Source organism: Microcebus murinus, chromosome 7 (genome assembly GCF_040939455.1).
Source record: "Microcebus murinus isolate Inina chromosome 7, M.murinus_Inina_mat1.0, whole genome shotgun sequence".
Taxonomy (NCBI): Eukaryota; Metazoa; Chordata; class Mammalia; order Primates; family Cheirogaleidae; genus Microcebus; species Microcebus murinus.
In genome coordinates, this window is record NC_134110.1 from 2,442,237 (window position 1) to 2,464,608 (window position 22,372).

Here is a 22,372-nt window from a genome sequence, read left to right on the forward strand (position 1 = left end):
CTTCACTGAGGAGACTTTCCCCTCAAAGCCACGCACAGGACGGCCGGGACCTGACAGGGGGGCCGACCTTGTTGGTGGGGCTGCCCGCACCTTTCCCATCACCTCTGGGACAGCAGCTGTCACGATGAGGCAGATAAGAAGGGCTGCTCTTCTTTACTGCTCCGCGACAAAATGCATGGGTTGTGCAGATGCGTTGCATAGCCACGCCCGTCACTAGGTCTTATTTTTGGGGTAGGGCTTCTACGGCGCAAATGCTTAGAAATCCTGCTAGGGTTTATTTTATGGGTAGGTCTTATTTTTGGGGAAACATGGTAGGTAAGCAGAGCTACAATAACCTATAAACACCACATGGAGTCCTGGCCCGTTCTCTCCTCAGTGAGAAGGTACTAAGTCTGGTGTATATCTACCCACACATCTGTATGTACTTACTTTTTAAACTAGAAACTGAGGACACAAAGCAAAGTGGTCTGACTCCTAAATTTTTCTGATTCACATTTCCCCCTGGTGGTGGTTATCAGGAAGGATAAAGGAAAACAAGTGGTAGAAACCCCTTTCTTCGTGTTATAAGGCTTTAAGGACAAAAAAACCCCTAACAATTCTGATGGGCCATAAGATTTTCTCAATTCTCATTCTCCATGACTTCTCTGTGCTATTTGAAGCTACTGGTGAATACCTTCTCTACCAACTCTCTCCCATCTTAGAATCACCACGTTCTACCATGGTAATTTGTTTGAATTCTGCTCGTATCTTCTAAAACTCAGGTCCTCCCAGGGCCGCCCATTCTATGTTTGGACAGCTGCTGGCAATGAGACAGTTCCCAAGCCCCAAATGTGTTCCCCTGAAGTTTCTAACCATCAGTCCTAGTTTTTATCATATGGCACAAGTTTAATCCCTCTCCTTTAACTTATCTGAAGACAACTACTTTGCCTTCTCTTTTCCAGGACAACCTCTTTGTGACAGGATCTGCATTTCCTGGTCTACCCTGGCCACTTTCCTACTTGACTACTATGATTTATTTCTACTTCTCTTGGTATGTGGCCCAGAAATGACAAAACAAAACTTCAGGTACAGTCTGACAAGAACAGAACAACTATTACCTTCATTAGAGACCCCCTTTAGGCTATATATTATTTGCCTGAGATACACAGGGGGAAAAAATCTTACCATAATAACTAGTATGTGTGAACAAGTAATCTTCACTACTTCATTCTAGAAGTTTTAAGGTGGTCTATGGAAGTGAACACATAACAAGAGGGGTAAAAAGGAATGAGGAAAGTGGGGCAGACAGACCATGAGTAGAGGGCCAGCAGGGACAAACCACCACACTGCCACTGCAGCACCAGCAGCCCCTCCCCTGCATGGGTCCTGCCAACAGGCTCGGACCGATAATTATAGCTGAAACTGAATGTACTTAATTATGCAATTTGGATCCATTCAATTTCTGTTCCACTAAAACTATATCTTACAACTGGGGCATAGTGAAGGACCACCAAACAAAGGAAAATGCTATCATAAAGCCTTCCAAATACACTTGGCTCTCATGACAGGTGTGTCCAATGCCTGGATGCATTCAGGGACCCCTAAAACGGAGAAACTAATGTAGCCGTATCAATGAGAATTTCTGATCATGTGGTCCTGACTGCAAATACTTCGACATCCCTTCCACTGGATATCTGTTCCATCTTATCTTGGTCATTTTTTTCTTCACTCACTTCAAGAAAGATCCAAATGCTCTTCTGCATGAAAGGCAACGAGGAAGAGGAACTTATCAGGAAAAACCAGCAACAAAAAGATTACTCAGTTGAAACAATTTTGACAGGGCTACACTCTTAAGGACTACATTATAAATATCTCAGCCTGTATTCAAGACCCTCTTAGACCAGCCACCTCACTCCTCTACCACTTCTGTTCCTGTGATGCCAGAGCACAGGACCGGCGCTCTAAACCTGTGGTCCCCAAGCCCTGGGGCCTGTTAGGGACCAGAGCTCTGTTCTCCCTCCAAGCCTGTCTGTGGAAAAACTGTTTTCCATGAAACTGGTCCTTGGTGCCAAAAAGGTTTGGGACTGAGGCTTTAAAGCCAAGGTAAACCATTCATTGCCCGCAATACACATTTAAGGTTTTTCCAACTCTGAGCTCACAGTGTCTTCAACCTAGAATACTCTCAGTCCAACTCTATATTCAAATACTTTCATCATTCAAGGCCCATCTAGAAACAACTTGCTACCTGAAGGTTTCTCTGATACTGCAAGATAAAAAAAATCTCTTTACCATTTGGGCTCCATTGAGCTGTATCTGTTCTTTTATGGCATAACAGATTCTTGGATATACATTTTCTTCTTCTGTAATAGGTAGCAAGATTAAACCTATAGATTCTACAGTCTTTTTAAAGCTGGAAGTTGGGCAATTAAAGATATACTGATGTCTTTTTTTCAGAAATTAGGACAGGAAGCAGCTGTCCACAGCAATGTTTTCTCTAATAATAAACAAAGAGGAAACAATGCGAATTTGCAATTTGGGGATGTTGGTTAAACAAATAACAGCACATCAAATTGACAGGACACTATACAGAGGTTAGAATGAAAATTATGAATACTAAGTGGCCAAATGAACACATACTTATAAAATAAATAATAAACCTAAAAGGCAAAAATATTAAATTACTTCTACCATAAGGCTACAGCTATCCAAAACATCATATTATAGGCAAGGATTATAAAAGAAAACAGAAAATGAAAGGCTGATTTCTGAAGAGGAAGACCTTTCTTTCAACTTGTGATTTCTGTTATTGTTAAAAATACATGTGGGATAACTTCAATTAAAAACACACACACACAAAGAAAGTGGTGGGCACCTCTTAGTCTTATAAACCAGGTCACACTAACCTCTTTTCCTTTTGTCACAGAGATACAAGACTGCTAAATCAAGCAAATGTGGTTGACAGGAGACAGATGGGCTTCAAACAGGAGATAAAACATGCTGTGGACATAATGAGGAATGTGGGCTGGTTGCTACTATATAAATTATTTCAGCCACAGGTTTATAGGAAATTGAAGTTAACAAGTTGGCCCCACCCTGGGAGGAGGTCCTTAGTGGCTCTGCTCACAGCTTTGTGTCATATCCATGACTTAAAGATTCAGAAGGCATGACAATCAAATTCAAAGTTGACATGAAGCTGGCAAGCAATAAATAATTTGAGGGTCAGGATAACTAGGTAAGGATCCCAGTTTGTTTGTTTGTTTTTCTTTAAACACAGGGTCTTGCAATGTCATGCAGGCTGGACTTGAAGTCCTGAGCTCAAGCGATCTTTCCCTCTCAGCCTCCCGAGTAGCTGGGACTACAGGGATGCGCCACAGTACCTGGTTGGGACTCAGATTTAACAGGACACAGCGTGAGTAAATGCGAGGTTCTACACTGGGTTCAACCAACCAAGTATCCGGCATTCGAGAGATAATGCTGAACGGCAGTTTCCATAAAACCAACTTGAAGTAAGTTTGCTTTAAGCTCAGTAGTCGTCTTCAGTGTGATGTGGTACAAAGAAATCCAATTTAATACTAAATTGCTGAACTCAAAATTATTCCATTTATCAAAGCCCATTTCAAAGTATTGTCACTTTCAAGAGACCTACTCTGTTTCAAATTTTGCTAATCCCTATTTCTCATGAAATTTCACTAGAAAACCATGTTTGTGTGATAAATTCAACTGTATTTTACCTTCTAATTGTTTTACATAATTAAGCTTTGTCACCTTAAGTCATCTCTTAAAGCAGGAATCATGTTTCACACACTATTGGCATATGCAGTCCGTTAAATCTTCATTGAATTGAATTATGAAATGCTGATGAAACGTAAAAAGAACCCACGTGTAAAAATTAAGAAAAGGTTTGAAAAGTGAATAGTGATACTTGTTAAGAAATGTTTTTGATATGTCAAAGTACATACATTCTAACAATGCTGGCATTTATTCCTACATGTAAAAATAAAAGGAAGAACTATAGTAATCATAGCTATGATTAAAACTGTAATTTGTACTATCTAATAAAAAAAGAGGTATTTTTTAAATGTGAGGTTACTGCCAAAGATAAAAAAATGATGAAGAGCAAACATGAAAGAGACTAACAGATTAGAAGAAATAAAAAGAGACAATTCAATAAGCAAAAACTCACAGCATTTCTGATGTATAGTCAAGCTCATTAAAGGGAAATTTCATAGGCAAAAAATGATAATAGAACCACACTTTTAGAAAAGTGGATTTTAAGAGAAGGGCATTTTCTTGGGATTATTTCCCCAGATAAAATGATTTTGAGATGATTATTTTCCTACAAAATTTCCACTTTAACCATATGCAATTCTACCCATTTATAGAAGAATTTCTTGTTATAACAATCTGTGTAGTAAAAACTAAGTTTTAAAAAAAGACTAAGGAAACTCATTTTACTAAATAAAAAAGACCTGAAATCAACTTGTGCCGATTCTTCGAGAATTAAAGTAACAGTCAGCAAAGTCTGAAGTCTTCTTGGAAGATCTCTAAATATCCAGACAGGAAGTAAAAGGCTTCAGGAACATAGAAGTTCTTTTCATTTCTCTTTCAAATTGAAGGGCTTGATTTAGAAAGAAAAAGGAAAACACAAGTCAACAACTGACTTAAATTGCTAGACCTTGGACACTAGAGATTAGCTATTGATATAAAAGAGCCCCTCAAAAGCAATGAGGAAACAAGCCTCAGAGGGGAGATTTCAGATCAAATCTAAACAGGTTCTCTGTAAGGCAGTGGGTGTGGGAGCCAGTTGGTGTCAGAGAAATGCATCAAGGAAGCTGGCCAGCCACAGCGGTACAGAGGCAGCACACTAACCAACCCCTGGTCACACACCGCCACATGCAGGCAAATAAACGCGGCTTCACAGGGGCAGTAGGTCTCGCATGTGGGATTTGTACCTGCATAAGGCAAGGCAAAGAGATACTTTGCTCCAGAGAGAGAAGGCAAATAACCCAAGGTTAAAATATGCATCTCTTCCTGGAAAGTGGCAGAGCCCAGTCTGAGGGCCAGGTGAGAAGTACCAGAATTAAGATAAAAGGGGCAAATGACAAATGATATTTTAAGTCATTATCCTGGGGCGGCCTGGTCACATGCAGTGTCCAGGTGGTTATTTCCTAATAGAAATGAGAAAATGGATAGAGAGGGGTGACTCAACAGGGTGACTCAACAGTTTGCTGGGAACTTCAGTCTGATAAACGCCAACAGCTGATTCTGGCTTCACGTGTCGTGCTGAAAATGTGTCTTCTCAGAAAACAAAGGACAAATGCCACTCGAAATGAATAATGCAGAAGAGATGGCAATTTGGGGGAGGAAATATGTGTTCCCATTATTTTGGGAGGAAATACGTGTTCCAATTATCTTGACAGAAAGGACAAGCATAGACCTACATGGACCTAGAGTCTGGGTAGGATCATTTCAAACACAGATAGAAAGGAAAAAAAACAAAAAACAATAGGTTCTAGGATAACAGACCCAGAAATAAAATTCCTTTTGGGAATAAGAAGAGAGTCTAAAAAGTCAATCATGAATGATCTCAATGAGAGAAAAAAAGAAGAGAGACCCTTCCTCCCACAACTCCTACTTTAAGAAGACATGAAGATGAAGAAGGGATGAAGAAGGGATATCAACTCAGGGTGATCAGTGGCATGCCCAGGATGTTCAAAACCAGACGAGCTGAGCCTACCAAAATGAAAGAGCTTAAGACAAGGCCAAGGGCCTTTTCCAGTACAGGTTGAATATTCTTTATCTGAAATGCCTGGGACCAGAAGTGTTTGGATTTTTTCAGATTTTGGAACATTTGAATCATACCAGTTGAGCATCACAAATCTGAAAATCCAAAATCTGAAAAAATTTCAAATTTCGGAGCATTTCAGATTTGAGATGCTCAAACTGTACTTTCAAAATGAGGAGACATGCCTACAACTTGGAGAAACTAGTGTAAAGTTAATAGTCGACTGCAAAAAAAACAGGATTCTCCATACCTGTGTCACCTCCATTCTCTTTAGTAAAGAGAATGGTGACCAAATTATAGCAAGTGAACAAGTATAAGAGCGAGAACACTGAAGTTCAAGATAGCTGAGAAGTCGATGAGTAAGTACCTAGACTTCTTAAATGAGTTAAGTCTCCGGGATCAGAATTATATCTCACGATGCTCAATAAATTTGTTCTTTTGAGAAATTAGTCTGGCACTATAGGTAAAGGGTAAATAATGACTTAACTTTTGAGGATAAAAACACTGGATTCCATAAACTACAGACTAGAAAACCATGTACTAATTTCCTAAAGAATTTTAAAGAAAAATTATAGGCATTTGTACATTTTTATACATATATAGGTAAATCTTTGGAGAAAACATGGGCTTTCTAACACAAAATCATATTAACTTAAGCTTATTTTTTTTTCTAATATGACTGGTAAGCTGATAATCAGGGAATGCTATAAACATAAAGGACCTTAACATCAAAAAAATATTTGATTCACTGCATGCTGAGTTTTATTTTTTGTCAAGTAAAGACACACACACACACACACACAAAATGGAAAACAAATCAATGTGCTAAGATGGTGATGTTGTGGCTTCTTTTTCTTGCTATTAAAATTTTTTTCCTTTGCTACTGTAATGCTTATTACATCATATAACTTTAAAAAAATTAAGACTCAGTTTATTCATATGTAAATATAGTTCATGAGACTCCATAATTTCTACAGTCTAGTCAATCACCAAAACTTGGATTCTGCTTTTTGAGGGACAGAGTGGGAAGATATAACTTATTTTTTAAAAAAGAAATGGGGTTGATCCTGACTTCCTACATGAGTTAATGATGTGATTGCTAAACTGCATGAAAAGAATGATCTCATGTATGAGGTGATAGTGTGTCTGGATTATACACTGTTTGGATGACACCTGAGCTGGGGTGCTGTGTTCAATATGGTTGCTTTATTTAAGAGGGACGCTAACTAAATAAAGTATGTCCAAAGGACAGCAATTGGAATGGTAAAAGAGGACAAAAGTCTTATCATGAAAAACAGCTGAAGCATCTGGAGAATCTTCACCTAGATATAAAACTAGTAAACTAATGCTCTCCTCAAATACATGTAGAAATGCTACTACATGGAAGAAAGATGAATGGTGGTACAAATAATTGGAAATTAACAGGAAACAGACTTTTTGCTCAATACAGAAAAAACACCATCTAATCACGGTACTGGCTGTGAGCTGCTCATCAACAGAAGTATTCATACAGAGGTGGGATAAGCATCAGTCAGGGTATGAAAGACTGGAGAATAGCTCTTCAAGGATTTGAAGGAATCAAGATTCCCTGATTTTAACTGTACTTCTGCCTTCTTAAATTAAGAAAGTCCTTGATAAAAAATGAATAACATCTGGGAATAGTCTAGATTGGTGTTTCCAAACCAATCTATAGATTCTACGAGATGTTAATAGGCATACTGCATTCAAATAAGGTTGACAAACACTATATATTACATGTCATATTTGAAGATTCAATACACAAGCACACACTGGCTTTAAGTGATCTTGCAGTTAGCAGATCTATGTTTTGTTTAAGCCAGCTGTGGATGGATGCTCAGGTCGTTTCATAGAAACCTAACTGTGATGCAAGTAAGGTTATCCCCCTTGCTAAGTTTCTTCCTGGGGGGAAAAAAAGCTTAGATTTCTGCTTTCAGGAATTAATCAGCAAAAGAACCTTACCAAAAGGCATGTAATTAACCACATATTGACTCAAAGGACCTCACAGCTAGAGGAAACCTAGTAATTTGGTCCACTTTCTAACCCAGTGCTCAATCCTCCTTTACACTCTCTTTACTACTGAAACAGCTCCATGATCTCAAGAGAATAAGAGAACTACTGTGTACCAGGCACTGTTCTAGGCACTGAATTTGTGTTCTCATTTTAATTTGCACAATTTATACAATTATCCTCTTTTTCATAGGTGAAGAAAGTAAGTCTCAGTAAAGTAACATCATTCGAATGTCAAAAGAGCTACTAAATGCCAGGGTTCCATGTCTCCTGAGATCATAAAGGCTGCTTCTCCCAAAAAGAGAACAATCAGGAACAGGATTTGATATAATGGTTAGCAGTGAATAATGCCCCAAATAATTTTCTTCTTCGGAAAGAACCCAGAATTCACAAAAGCCCTTCTGTGTTATTAGGACAAGAATGTTGTCTTATTCTTTGACCATCTTCAGAACAACTTTGGTTACCCAGACTGATACACTTATTCACATGAGAAAAAATGATGAACAGGTTTGGATGGTAACATAGATGGTCATTTTTAACCTCATTTACCAGAACTTCCACTACAGAAAAGATTCTAGTTGCTGCAAAAGAAAAGATGTTTAATAGTCATATTTTAATCCTTAAGGCCACTGGCTTCCAAAAATCCTAGTCCCTTAATAAATTTGATGATGATGTAGCTTCTGCAAAATAAAAGAGTTTAAGATTTTGGATTTAGGAGACTTCACTACTATTCAGGGCATTCCTCACTGTCTTTACCTTTCATTCCTTACCGAGAACATCACCCGTAGCCATGATGTCACATGTGTACATAGCTGCCATCAGACGCTGAGGTTTCACCTGCAGTGCATAGCGACACGCTTCTTTCATGGTGGCAATGAGCTGTCCCGAGAAAGGCCCATAGCAGTCCGTGAGTGGAGAGTCCCCTTTCTGGGCTGTTCTCTTCTCAAAGGGCTCTGGGCAGTCATCTTGCTGCTCTTGGTTTTCATCTCTACCAGAATAGGTTTTAACTTCTCCCTGTCCCCCTTTCACCAGATCACTTTGCTCTTGATTCTGTTTATCACTTGTTTCTTGTTCCTCAAATTTACTTAGGTCCCATTTTTCCAGAACAAAACAGACGCCCATGAGAGGCTCCTCACACATGGGGCCAGAAAGGGTTGCCAGCTGGAAGCCACTCACGATGCTATTGCCCAAATCTCGGTATCTACTTGCTTCTTTTGAAGCTTTGCCAGCTGGGCCTGGCCATACTGAGTTCTGAAAATCTTCACTTTTATTGACTAGTATGTTGGGTCCACATTTTCTTGGGCCAAATGACCAGATTTGGTCAACAGTGTTCCTCCATTTTCTCCCTGTTAGGTGGTGCTCTAGTTTTCCTTTGAATTCCAAGATTTTCTCTTGAGTTTTCTGATTAATCATCTGAGTATCTTTACCCTCATTCAAAGAGGATGTCAACTGTTCCATAGAACGGATCAAATCACTATTTTCTTCCAAAATCTGAGTGACTTCTTCTGGAAGGGGCATGGCTCGAACACTAAGCATGGCAAGTTTATTGGGAGTTGTCATGGTGATCAGCCCATCAGAGTCAACTTGGACTCCTTCAGGGACTTTGCTTTGATCTTCTTTTGTTTGGTGTATCACTGCAACTTTTTGTTGTTTGCCTATTTCTTCATTGACCATGTCAACTTTCGGGGGTTTTGTGATTGTTTCTCTGAATGGAATAATGGGTTCAGATACACTGATATGAATCTTTGCAAACCTACAAATAAATTCAAGAGAAACAACAAAAGTTTATAATCAAAATAATCAAAGCTCCCATGTAGAAATACTATACAATGGAGATTCTGCAAAAACACAGAAACATAAGAATTATATTATGAAAGATCTATAATTTGCATTATATCACAATTCAAAAACTGCTTCCTTTCAGACTGAAGATTACCTCTAACGGGAACATACCTCCAGGGAAATCTTTGCATGTACTGGAATTTCACTACTTTCCATTTGCAAGAAAAAGAAACCACTAAATAAACTATGTTTTTAGATAAGAATGTTTTACATGGAAAATAATAGGATTTGATATATGAATTCTTTAAAATATCATCTGCCAATCTAAGAGTGTGGAGAAGAAAAGCCCAATGATTATAAATCTAAATAGACACGGAATCACAGAACTTCAGGATAACTAGTCAAATCCTCACAAAGTATTGGCTTTGATAATGGGGTTCATAGCAAGGTTAGTTTAGCACCATCCAGGAGTTTGTCCATAGCTGCATTTTACAAAAGAACTTTCTCTTCAATAATTCAGTAAAAATGTTCTGTGTCTTCACTGTGATTACTGAACACTTGAAATGCGACAAGTACAACAGAGGAAATGAATTTTTAATTTTATTTAAATAGCCACACATAACTACTGAGCATTTTAAATGTGGCTAGTGTGACTGAAGACCTGAATTTTTGATTTTCTTTGATTTTAACTAATCTGAGTTTAAACAGCTACATGTGGGTAGTGACTTACTGTACTGGACACTATAGGTATGTTCCAGTCTGTCACCAAATTCAGAAAGCCCCTTTTACCAAATGCTATTTAGTTTCCTACTGGCCTTTCTTCCAAATAAGTTATAAGCTCACAGAGCTTCAGAATCCATGTTCTTAGTCATTATGCTTACTGAAAAACTGAATCAAACAGCATGTTAAAAAAATAATTCACCACAATACTAAGTAGTTTTTATCACAAGTTACATAAAAATTAATTTGTGTTAGGAGATCTGTTTAAATAAAACATCACATTTAAATTGTCAAAGTAATCTACGTAACCACCTTTAAAAATGACACTTTGGCATTCAAGACCGATTTTTCATTTTTTAAAAAAGAAAAGCACTTATAAATCTTAGGAATAGAAAAATATTTTAAAAATTATCATTACTTAGAGAAAATATACTTAGAACACCGAAGAAAATCAACTGCAAACCTACTGAAACTATGAGAATACATCTATGACGGTGTCCTCTTATCCCTGTATTATAAAATCAAAAGAGCTATGAGCCACTTTAGTCCTTCAAATTTCTGAGCTCCCAGGAAATCTCCCAGAGTAATCATTTCTATGATTAATTAAAAGCACACCACGCTGTGGAAGGAAGTATGTGTATGGTTGCCACACCTACAAAGCGCCTCAGGACACCAAAGGTTTTTTATTGCCAGCAATGCAGAGCTTGTTATATCTAAAAGAAGTGCAGTAGCCGCAGACTGTATCACAGTAATTTCCCGTGGCTTTCTGCCCTATCTGATTATCGCTACCTTGAGATCTAGATGCTGAAAAGTCTGATGGTTTCTCTAGCCTGGGGACTACAGTCTCCTTCTCTCCCCTTCCTGTACATAACCCATTCCTAAAAATGTGTGTGGAAGTTCAAAGTGAAGATTATATAATACTAAAAGGCAGTACTATATAATACTAAAGGCTCTGTCCTATGAGAATTTTAAAAATTCTACAATTTTATACATGTTCTTAACGTTAAGTGTAATCGTGAAATTTAAGTCATACAGAACAGTGCATAAAACAAAAATCTACTGATCTACGTTCACTTATCTCAAAGTGGACACCCACGTAAACTACCACCCAAGTCAAGAAACAGAACATTCCTGGTCCTCAGAAGGTCCCACTATGCCTTTTCCTAATCCCATGAAGGTAACCACTCTCCTAACTTTTATTGTACTACCCTTTTTTTTTCTTGTTTTTATCACCTAAACTTATAACCCCTATATTCTACATTTTAGTTTGGACTGGTTTTTGAACTTTATATAGAATCAAACAATTTTTTTTTTTGCAAGTGGCTTCTTTTGCTCAATTATGTTGTCAAATTCATCCATGTTTTACACAGCTATAGTTTTTGTTCACTGGGATTATTCTATAGAATTCATTGTACGAAGATACTATATTCATTTTAATGTTTGAGTTATTTTCAACTTTTGCTTATTAAAATTTTCTTGCTACGAGTATTCCTGATGCACATGTGCCCAGCTTTGTGTCATGTACATACAGAGCAGAAATGGGAGATTTGCCAAGCTGTAGGAAAGTGCCTATTATCATCCCTTAGTGGATAATACTAAACCATATTCCAAACTAATAGTTACCAATTCACATTCCTACTGGTTGACAAAGGTGAGCTCCTATTGCTCCATATCTTTGCCACCATTTAATAATGTCACTTTAAAAAATTTCAACCACTCTAGTGGGTGTGCAGAGGTATGTTACTTCGGTTTTAATTTTCATTTCATCAATTACTAATAAGTTGAATAATTTTAGGCATTTGGGTATGGCTATTTTCTAGAAAGGTCTACATAGGGTGGTTTCTAGAATGAAAATGTTTTTATACCTTGTTAAGAGAACATCTTTAGAAAACTAATTTCTCTTATTATCAAGCATAGTTTTTTTTTCCCTGAGATTAAAAAGTATCCATAATGAAAACCAAGAGATTAAAATGAAAAAAGATTAAACAAAGATGAAAATACGTTAACTATATTAAAATTAGTTTTAGGGAGTAAAATCAGGAAGGGAACAATATTACTTGAAATATAATTCTAAGTAACAAAAAGCATAATTTTTAAAGAGGAATTAATGACCTGAGAAATGTAAGATTATTTAACGTGGACTTTAAGTTGGTAGAGTGAGGAGAGTGAAAAGGAATAAAATAATTTAGCTTAAAGACACAAGAAAACAAATAACATTTCAAACGTTTTTGAAGAAACCTTCCGAGAATTAAGTTATTTAAAAAAACATTATGCTTTATCATTTGCCGAATTAGCATTATTCTCTAACATCAGAACCTCCAGAAATTCCCAGAAAATGGTAACAAAAGTGAATGAGAAGATCTACCTTCCGATTTTGTATTAATTATGGCTCAATGAAAAAAGCAAAAACCTGCAACACACTTTTAAACAGAAGAAAAGACATGGCAACATCCCAATATGGGAGGAGTTTCTATAAAATCCCATGTGAATGGTGCTGTGGCAGCAGCTGCTCTTATTCTGTCCTTAGCAGGAGTAGTTGCTACAGTGTGACTGCTGCCACCACCAATTTCACTGCGTTGTTGCAAGTACTAAATGAGATAAATAGTGCTTAACACAGTGAATGTCATATAATATTTAATACATAATTATCTCAATCATTTATAATTATTTTAGTTATGATTTTTATTATAGTCCTAGAAATCTTAAAAATAGAGGACCATTACAGGGCAATTCACAATTTTTTTTCACTAGTAAGCACAGAAATGTATATTAACAATGAACACCTTTTATATGTTTTCTAGATTGGTGGTATTTTTTTAAAAAAATGATAATATGCAACATTGGGAAAAGTTTGAGAAAGAAGGCACTTTCAAATATTTATTGCTAGTTATAATATAAATTGGAACAGGCTTTCTTGAGGAAAATATGGATCATAAGCCTTATATATACATATACTTTTTTAAGCCAGCAATAATACTTCCAGAGGTTTATCATAACCAAATAATCAGAGCTGAGTATATAGATATCTATGTATATTTGAATAGGCATAGAAAAGAGTGGACTAATAAACCCAAATGTAATGGTGGTCATTTCTGTATGGTAACTGATTGATTCTTTTTATTCTTTTGTATTTTCCTAATTGCTGCAATAAGCATACATTATCTTTGGAACAAAGAGGAAAAACATTATTTTAAAAAGTGATTCAGGACACCCATTTCATGACACTTACATAACATCTTCATAGAGGAAGGTTTATACCGTAGGGACCACATCAATAAGAAGTCTATCCTACATTTACAAAACAAGATTTTGTTTTGTTGCCCTGATAAGCTATGTGTCTGTGTATATACGTCTATTCTTGAAGTAAAAGACATAGACATGAAAATATTTTATGACTCAAGCTAAAAGTGCAAGATTATTCAAGTGTAGGGACTGAATGACAATTTTCAGTTATTAAAAATTAAATCTATGGGCCGGGCGCTGTGGCTCACGCCTGTAATCCTAGCTCTTGGGAGGCCGAGGCGGGCGGATTGCTCAAGGTCAGGAGTTCAAAACCAGCCTGAGCAAGAGCGAGACCCCGTCTCTACTATAAATAGAAAGAAATTAATTGGCCAACTGATATATATATAAAAAAAATTAGCCGGACATGGTGGCGCATGCCTGTAGTCCCAGCTACCTGGGAGGCTGAGGCAGAAGGATCACTCGAGCCCAGGAGTTTGAGGTTGCTGTGAGCTAGGCTGACGCCACGGCACTCACTCTAGCCTGGGCAACAAAGTGAGACTCTGTCTCAAAAAAAAAAAAAAAAAAAAATTAAATCTATGATCCAGTACCATTTCCTGAGTTGAAAACATTTCATGTTTCTTCAGAAATAAGCCATAGTCTAAGTTAAACTGGTTTAGGGAACACTAAACATCTCATCAATTCTGGATTCAATATTTCTCAGTCTCTATCATTTGCACCCAACCTTTCTTTTAAGTCGTCCAGGCATCGCTGAAGGTGGACTTCCCCTGCTGTGACTAAAACGTGCTCTCCTGTTTCCTGAATTAAAATCTGGACACACGGATCAGCTTGGTTTAACAGCTTCATTCCTTTTACGAGTTGAGGCATTTCACCTAGGTTAACAAAATGAAATACTGATTAAATACAATATATCAGAACTAACACAATCTAAAGACAATGGATATGGCCACGGAAGGGAAAATTACATTGAAATAGAGTCTTAAAATAACAATTTACTTTCTTCCAGATAATGCAGTGATGTCAAGAAAACTACCTTCTAGTAATTTATTTGTACAAATAGTGAACATGAGACACTCAGAAGCTTATCAAGACTCCCAAAGCTAATCTATATAACTTCTTTAAATACTCAGTACATATAAACTACCATTACTGTGAATTCACCTATATCTTTTTACAAATATACACATTATATACCTAGAAATGTAACAGAACACTTCCTCAAACAGCACTTATAAAATCAACAAATAAGCAAAAGAAGCCTTTAATGATATTCAAGAAACTACACCAGAGCCTCTTATTAAAAATAATTATTTGTAAAACTGCTTGAACAGCACTGTGGGTTTTAGAATACGCTGCTATGACACTTCATCCAGCGAGCTAAATCTGCACTGCATTTTGTGTATGCTTTTGGGACATAGTTGCTTTTTCCCTATAGTTCCTGGGAGCTGAGGGTAGGGCAGGGAATTGTGATCTGCATCTTCGGTTTAGCTGCTTTTTCACCTGGCTCCAAACACTCAGGCTGTTGCTCACCCAAGGCAGGCCAGAGACTTGAAGTCTCTCAGGGCTGTGTGAAGAGACCTTGGCTTTAAAGGCATTTTTATGCAATCTTGTTTCAATTATACATTTGAAAAAACTTAACATGCCACACAAACAAAACCACAGAAACTTTCTGCAATGCAGTGATTTTTCAACATGTGTTACAAAAGTTGACTGATTGGGGGCAGGAAGAGAAGAGAACTTTTATACCTATTTATTTTTGAAATAAAGATCTTTTAATAATGATACTTCATATCACTAACCACATGCCAGACAAGCACTTTACATATATGAACTTGTTAACTATTTGACAGGTATAGTCATCTTATAGATGGGAAACCGGTGTAGAGAAGCTAAGACACTTGCGCTCAAGGTAACAGAGTAACTAAATGGCAGAACCTAGTTTGGCAACTGAGCAGCTGGCCATGGACTCCACACTCCCTGGGTGGACACCAGCACCCTGGTGGGGCAGGTGGTGAGAGCCACACGTGGGAGACATGGTCTCCTGAGGGCAGACAGGGAGTGGGATTTCACTGTATCCAGGGTTGCCAGACGCACCTTCATTTGTTCTCAGCATAACTGTAGTTTTCCTTTGCCTAATTAAGTGGATTTACAGATACTATCTAGTGTTAACTAAACTTTCACAGAATTTGAAACCTGGCTTAAAAGAATTCCTGCACAGAGGCCACTGATAATACTAATAACAAAAGCACAAGTGAACATTAAAAAAAGAAATGGCAATGCTTTTGGTCAGTTTTCCACCAGCCAAATTACAAAGTAAAAACCATGGCTATCACCAGGATGAGATCCTAACAAACACTTAAAATATGTGTGTGTGTATATATACATACAACACTTAAATGTGTCTTTTCAAGGTAACAGTTAACAATAAAGAAAAACTTTTTTAAAAAGAAATTTGAAACATAGAGACATTTTAAAATCAGATGTTTGAAAATGCTACCACCGATAGTCATTTCATTGCCAAAAACAACATAAACATTCCATGTATGAATGTATAAAACTTCTTAAAATTTGGAAGGTGATCTTCCTATTTTAAAAAGTCTTCTAAATATAGTCGATAGAGATACAAAAATCAACACCTTCTAATTGGTATAAGAAAAACTGACATCAGGAAAAATAGATATTCACTATCTGCATTTCATCAAAACCTTTGTATAATTTGGTAAATGGGATTCTAAAATGACATCGTGATTCATCGTTTCATTCTAAAATGACATCGTAAAGGCAGCCCAATGATTCATTTCTTCCATTTAGTCTATGTAATGTTGTGAGGTGCCTTTTCCAGTGATAACAGCCATTAAAACCAAGGGCGATAATAAATGGAACCTAGAAGCAGACTTTTGAACAGCCATATCACAAAGCGTTCTGGCACGATGTTTAAAAACAATGAAGCACTATTGTGGCAGCCAGCCTCCAGGATGACCCCAACCATCCTTGCATCCCGATAGTCACACTCCTGTGCAGTTCCCTCCCACACTGAGTCAGGGCTGGCCTGTGTGACCAATAGAACACTGTGGAAGTGATGACGTGTGATTCCCAAGGCTAGATCACAAAAGGCATCATATTAATAGCTTCTGCCTTCGGGTTTCGGACTGCTGGCTGAAGCCAATCACATGCTGTGCTGCAGGACGCTGCAGCACCATGTAGAGGGCCCCAGTAGAAAGGAACTCAGGTCCCCAGCCAGCACCGGGCTGTGAGCCCACTCGAGTGAACCACCTTGGAAGTACAGTTACACCTTCAGATGGCTATAGCCCAAGGTGACATATGATTACAATTGTATGAGAGACCTCATGCTGAACCCTTCCAAATTCCTGCCCAAAGAAACCATGAAAAGTAGTAATTTCTTTTTTCTTTCTTTCTTTTTTTTTTTAATGGAGATGAGGTCTTGCTGTTTGCCCAGGCTGGTCTCAAACTCCCAGGTTCAAGTGATTCTCCTGCCTTGGCCTCCCAAGTAGCTGGGACAACGGGCGTAGGCCACCACACCCAGCTCAAAAAGAAAAAATTATTAGGCCAGGTGCCATGGCTTATGCCTTTAATCCTAGCACTTTGGGAGGCTGAGGCAGAGGATCACTTGAGGTTAGGAGTTCAAGACCAGCCTCAGCAAGAGTGAGAGCCCCCCCCCCCCCCCCGCATCTCTAGAAAAAAATAGAAAAATTAGCTAGGTGTACCTATGCACACCTGTTGTCCCAGCTTCTCGGGAGGCTATGGCAGGAGGATCACTTTATCCATGGGGTTTGAGGTTGCAATGAGCTACGATGATGCCATGGCCACAGAGCAAGACTCTGTCCATCCCCCCACCCCCCAAAATTGTTTCTTCACTAAATTCTAGAGTAATGTGTTATACAGTATTAGATAACTAATACAATTACAAACCAATATCATAAATGATATATATGCCTATATATACATACTGTATCTCCATCAACTATACATATAATTATCTATTTCATTTTAATCTCAACTTTCAAAAAATTCCTATTTTTGTGTTTCATCATGTAGATCTGTGGGCCCCAAACCCTGGGCCACGAACTGTCACTGGTCTGTGGCCTGTTAGGAGCCGGACCTCACAGCGGCAGGCCAGGGAGCCAGCAAAGCTTCATCTGCATTCACAGCTGCTCCCCTCACCCTGGGTCTGTGGAAATATTGCCCTCCATGAAACTGGTCCCTGGTGCCAAAAACGTTGGGGACTGCTGAAAAATATTAGCATAAAAATTCATTTATCTATACAAATATAGATACAGAAAGTTGTTTTTGTTTTTTTTAACTGATATGGACAAAGGATGAAAGAATTCTGGAAACCAGTGACTCTGATCTCAGATACATAGGATTTCTTGAATTCCTAAATGTGAGGATTCAGAATTATCTCTGAATCCTCAACTCCACCACTTACTAACTGTATGGCCTTGGGCAAGTTAATTAACTTCCCTAAGGTGAAGATGAGGATAAAAATAGCATCCTAATGCATAGGACTGTTCAGACGATTAAATTAGATGATCGAGGTAAAATCCTTAATATAGTATGTGGCATACAGTGAGGATCAATTGTAATGATGAAAATAATAATGGCTTTGGAACATTTGTAGTTCTCTGTGTTGAGCTTGAGTAGACCTATCGGCATGGAGCAGAGGATGGCCATCATGACATTTTGACAACTGCTTGGGAAATCAAGAGAAAGGAAAGTAGAAGAACAAATGCTCAGGATTTGCTTCTTCCTGAAAGAAGAGTAAAAGTGTATCTTCTAGATTAGGCAACCCAGTTGTCACAATGACAAAGAAGAGAGGGCCTGGGGACACATTGTTTATTCAAGAGTAACAGCGGATATCATTGCTGGGGAGTCTTGGTGTAAGAGGGTGAGTTATCCCAACAGTCATCAGTCATGTAATTCATGGAGAAAGGAGCTCTTACCCCAAAGAAAGAACAAGCATAAGATACCAGGGCAAAGAGTAAACAGACAATAAACACCCTCTACGGGCTCATCGGAACAAGCACAGCACTCGGGAAGCTTCCTCAGAAATCCTGAATGTAAAGCAAGATGTTGACACTGTAAAAACACCAAGAAGACAGAACAAGAAGTATAAAGTTCAGACACTGAAATATACAAATGGGGTACCTTCAGTAATACAATTAAGAAATGCATGGTAAATCCAGAAAAAAACAATACATTTAATCGAAAAAACAAAGTTAACACTCCTTTAAAATTTATAAAGAAAACTACATGCCCCTTCTAACCCTTTATTTTTTACAAAGCTCAGAAAAATTTAATGAAAGCATATGTGAGTAAATGCAATTTGGCCTTCAGATGGATAATCCTAAATAATTCTATTTATTAGACTACTTCATTTATACAAAGTAAAGGAAATTAGTCTGTGAGTCTGCTGTGGGGCAGGAGACATGGCAGGTACAGGATCCTTCACCTCACGCAACCAAAGCTGGACAGGAGCTGGTTCTGCTGCCACCTTAGGGTTGGGCTTCTACTTGGCTAGATAACAGGGGCACAGAGTAGCTCACAACCATTGAATAGCCTTTTAAAAATTATAAATTTCTATTAAAATATTATGGCTAAAGTTATCAATTATTCATTATTTCCTATTTTTAAAATTTAGAGGCAAGTGCAACAGAGAAAAACTATTTAAGACATAAGATACAGAGAAAGAAAGAATAGAGACATCTAGGAATAAGCCACGGTTGCCAGAATCAAATGTCACAACTTAAATAAAACTCAGCTTTCTTGTATTGTACGTGTTTCTTAGGTTTGGATGCAGGGGATAGTGACCAGAGCCAGCCCAGCAAGCAGAACAAAAGAACAGAACCATGAAGGGCCAAGATCTGGAGAAGATCAAAAAAAGGAATACAAAATGGAATAAATCCATACAGCAAGCAAGGCACTGTGTCAGTCCACAGTGACAGTCCAGAAAGAATCCTGTCTCTGAGGCCCAGGCAGATGGCTGTTTACTAGGACTGAGCACAAAGGTTCCAGGTACAGTCTTCCAAGTGTGTGGTATAGGGGTCCCAGGACCCTCACTGGCTAAGGATATGTCTTAGAACTCGAGGGAGGGATGAGTTTTCAGAAGGCCCCAGCTCCGGGGAGAGGAGGGATATGTAGGTAGAGGAACAATGAGGTCATTACAAACCTCAAACAGAAAACTACCATTCTACACATTTGCTCGTTCCCTTAGAGCATGGCCTGAAGATTCTTCCCTGATGACCACTAGGCACTGGGAACAGCAGCATCACAGGGATAAGGGATCAGTAATAGCTATGGGAAGCGAAATACAAGAGTTAAAAAGGACTGACCGGGCACAGTATAAACCAAAGACTGTGGATTCAGTATTACATGGTCAGTCATATGTGGGTGTCATGTAGCCAGCAGGAAAGGGGCAGGAAGTGGTTTCCAAACAGACAGGAAATGTTCAGTGTCCAGATAATCTAGCAAACCCAGAGGGAAGAGGCAGGAGGCAGATGATGAATTTTGAGTCAAGGAGCTTGGGATGAGAGTCTAATTAAGAGGAAGTCGCTTAAAATATCAGCTTTGCTGAGACACAACCCTATGCCAGGGTTGTGGGGGATGCAGAGATGACCCAGTCTCTGCCATCAGGAAGATGCAGTCTCCCTGCACAGCAAGGATGCCTAGCCACGCCATGTTTGTAAGACAGAGGTTAGATGCCCTCGGAAGAGTTGCTTCTATATACCTCAACATTCACTGTGTACTGCTGAAACAAACCACAAGGAATCAGGTATTAAATACATGCATGCATTTAAAAAATATAATGAACATCATATGCTTTTTAAAACTAAGACCATCTTACTTACTCGGGTGTTTTGGTTCAACAGCAACTCTCACAATAGGAGTGGCTTCAAAGTTGAGAGGTATGAATGGTGGGCAGGATGGTAGGCTACACAGTGTTGCAGATTTCAGCACAAAGTCTTGAAGGCCTCCTATTCCTGCAGGGAGGAAAAGAGACATAGGGTCAATAAAGGATGATAAATTCTGAATTTACATTAGAAAAGTAACAGCATTAAACCCAGTATATGTGTCACGGAGCCAAACATTTCCAAAATGTTACAAGGAATGAGGTAGACCTGCACTGAGTTTTTTGTACACCTAGATACTATTTGATTGCTGTCACAAATACAGAAATTCTGCTTTTTGTTTTCCAGATGTACGAATCCTTTTACATCAGACTGGGCTAACGCATACCTACTTCAACCAGAGAAATTATCATTTCCAGATACCTTTGTCTGAAAACACTGATTATTTCTAATTACACCACTTAGTTTTTAAAAAAATATATCAATTTGATGAAGATGTTTCCAATGAAATAATCTCTTTTGCCAAATCCACTTGTATATGGGTAAAAGAAATTTAGAAACTTAAAATGTGATGTTGCTATGCAGTATGTGACTCTAAGCCACCCTCCATACTACCCCAATTTTAGGAAAGAATCCTAGTCGCTCCCACGATCCCCTCAAGCACACACTCTTCAAGTTCCTGCATGATGGTTGCATGAGATGCTAAAGGTTGCGTATTTGTTTTTGAGCAGATGAGAACAGAGAAAACGTCCTAGAAAGAGAGATAAAGGGGCATACTGAAGCTCAAACCCAGAGTATGAACAGACGTTTTTAGAACAAATTAAGAAGCAAACACAAGGGACATTTTTGTGCTTTGGGGTACAGGTAAGCACTGAGAAGAGTATGGAAGGGGAGGTTACCTGCTTAAGGGAAAGGTGACATAAGAGAAAGGGGCAGGAGTATTTAATCAACATCTACTGCTGCATCTTGAGCTCAGAAACAGCTGAGGAAAGGAATGCTGCCTTCCGCTGACAAACCAACATGAAGGTACTGGGCGATGGGACATCACAGTCACAGCCCCAGCCTGGTGGAGGGAAGCTGAAGTGGAGGCTCCCAGCACACAGACCTGGAGGGCAGGTGAGGTTTCTCGTCTGACTACACAGTCTGGAACCCCCTCTAACGCTCCATCTGAATGCATCCAGCATTTACCACCTCGCCACACTAATGGATAGCTCAACTGTAAAAAAAAAAAAAAACAAAAAACAAACCTTCCTTGCTTTATGCTAAAACCTGTCTTCCCACCATTTCCACACATTGTTCTTCGTTCAGTTTTCCACAGGTTTACAGAAAATGTGCTTCTTCCACTTCCATCAACCCTTTGGATTTCGAAGACATCTGTCAGATCCTTTTAACCCTGTTCTGCCTCACATTAAATGTCATTAGTCCCTTTAACTGTTGGGCTCGGGGAATGATTTCCAGACCTTTTGTGCCCATGGGACCTTCTTTAGACTAAAGACCAGGGTGCTAAATCCCCCCGCGCCTCCAGCATACTTCTTTGGTCAAAAGTCTCAATTTCTCATTACCGTACCTCTTGGCCCAGCAAACACAGAGGTCTATACCTGGCTACAGCTTCTTGTACCAGGATGTGAAAGATCTGGGTCTGCCCAAGTGTCCACCAGGTCTACCAGAAATAACATCATCTTCTGTGAGGCCAGGGGTTTAGGAAAACCTCACGGTAAACACTCCCTTTCAAGCCTCATCCATCCTGCTTCTGACCTCTGAGCAGCATGCATTTCCTTCCTGCACACACAGTGCACGGCTTCAGTGGAAAGACAAACGCCAGCCTCTCCTCTGCAGTGCCAGGGTGCAGGCTGCGACAGTCAGTACACTCTGAACACTGACTCTTGGAGCTTACGGTTTACATTTTGCTGTTCCAATTACCAAATCTATTCTTGCTATTTAGATATGCCCATATTTGTTAATATGATGATAA

The 22,372-nt window shown here is 38.7% G+C and overlaps 1 protein-coding gene across 5 annotated transcripts in view; it reads right to left on the reverse strand.

Annotated features, from left to right (window-relative positions):
- Positions 1-22,372, reverse strand: part of EFL1 (elongation factor like GTPase 1) — a 123,768-nt gene that overhangs the window by 13,627 nt on the left and 87,769 nt on the right. For all 5 annotated transcript variants that reach the window (XM_076004697.1, XM_076004698.1, XM_012751735.3 and 2 more), the window contains 3 exons: positions 20,401-20,532; positions 14,259-14,406; positions 8,563-9,545 (listed from right to left, as the gene is read on the reverse strand). In XM_076004697.1, the coding sequence (XP_075860812.1) occupies positions 8,563-9,545; positions 14,259-14,406; positions 20,401-20,532 (1,263 nt within the window). The remainder of the gene's footprint in view (positions 1-8,562; positions 9,546-14,258; positions 14,407-20,400; positions 20,533-22,372) is intronic.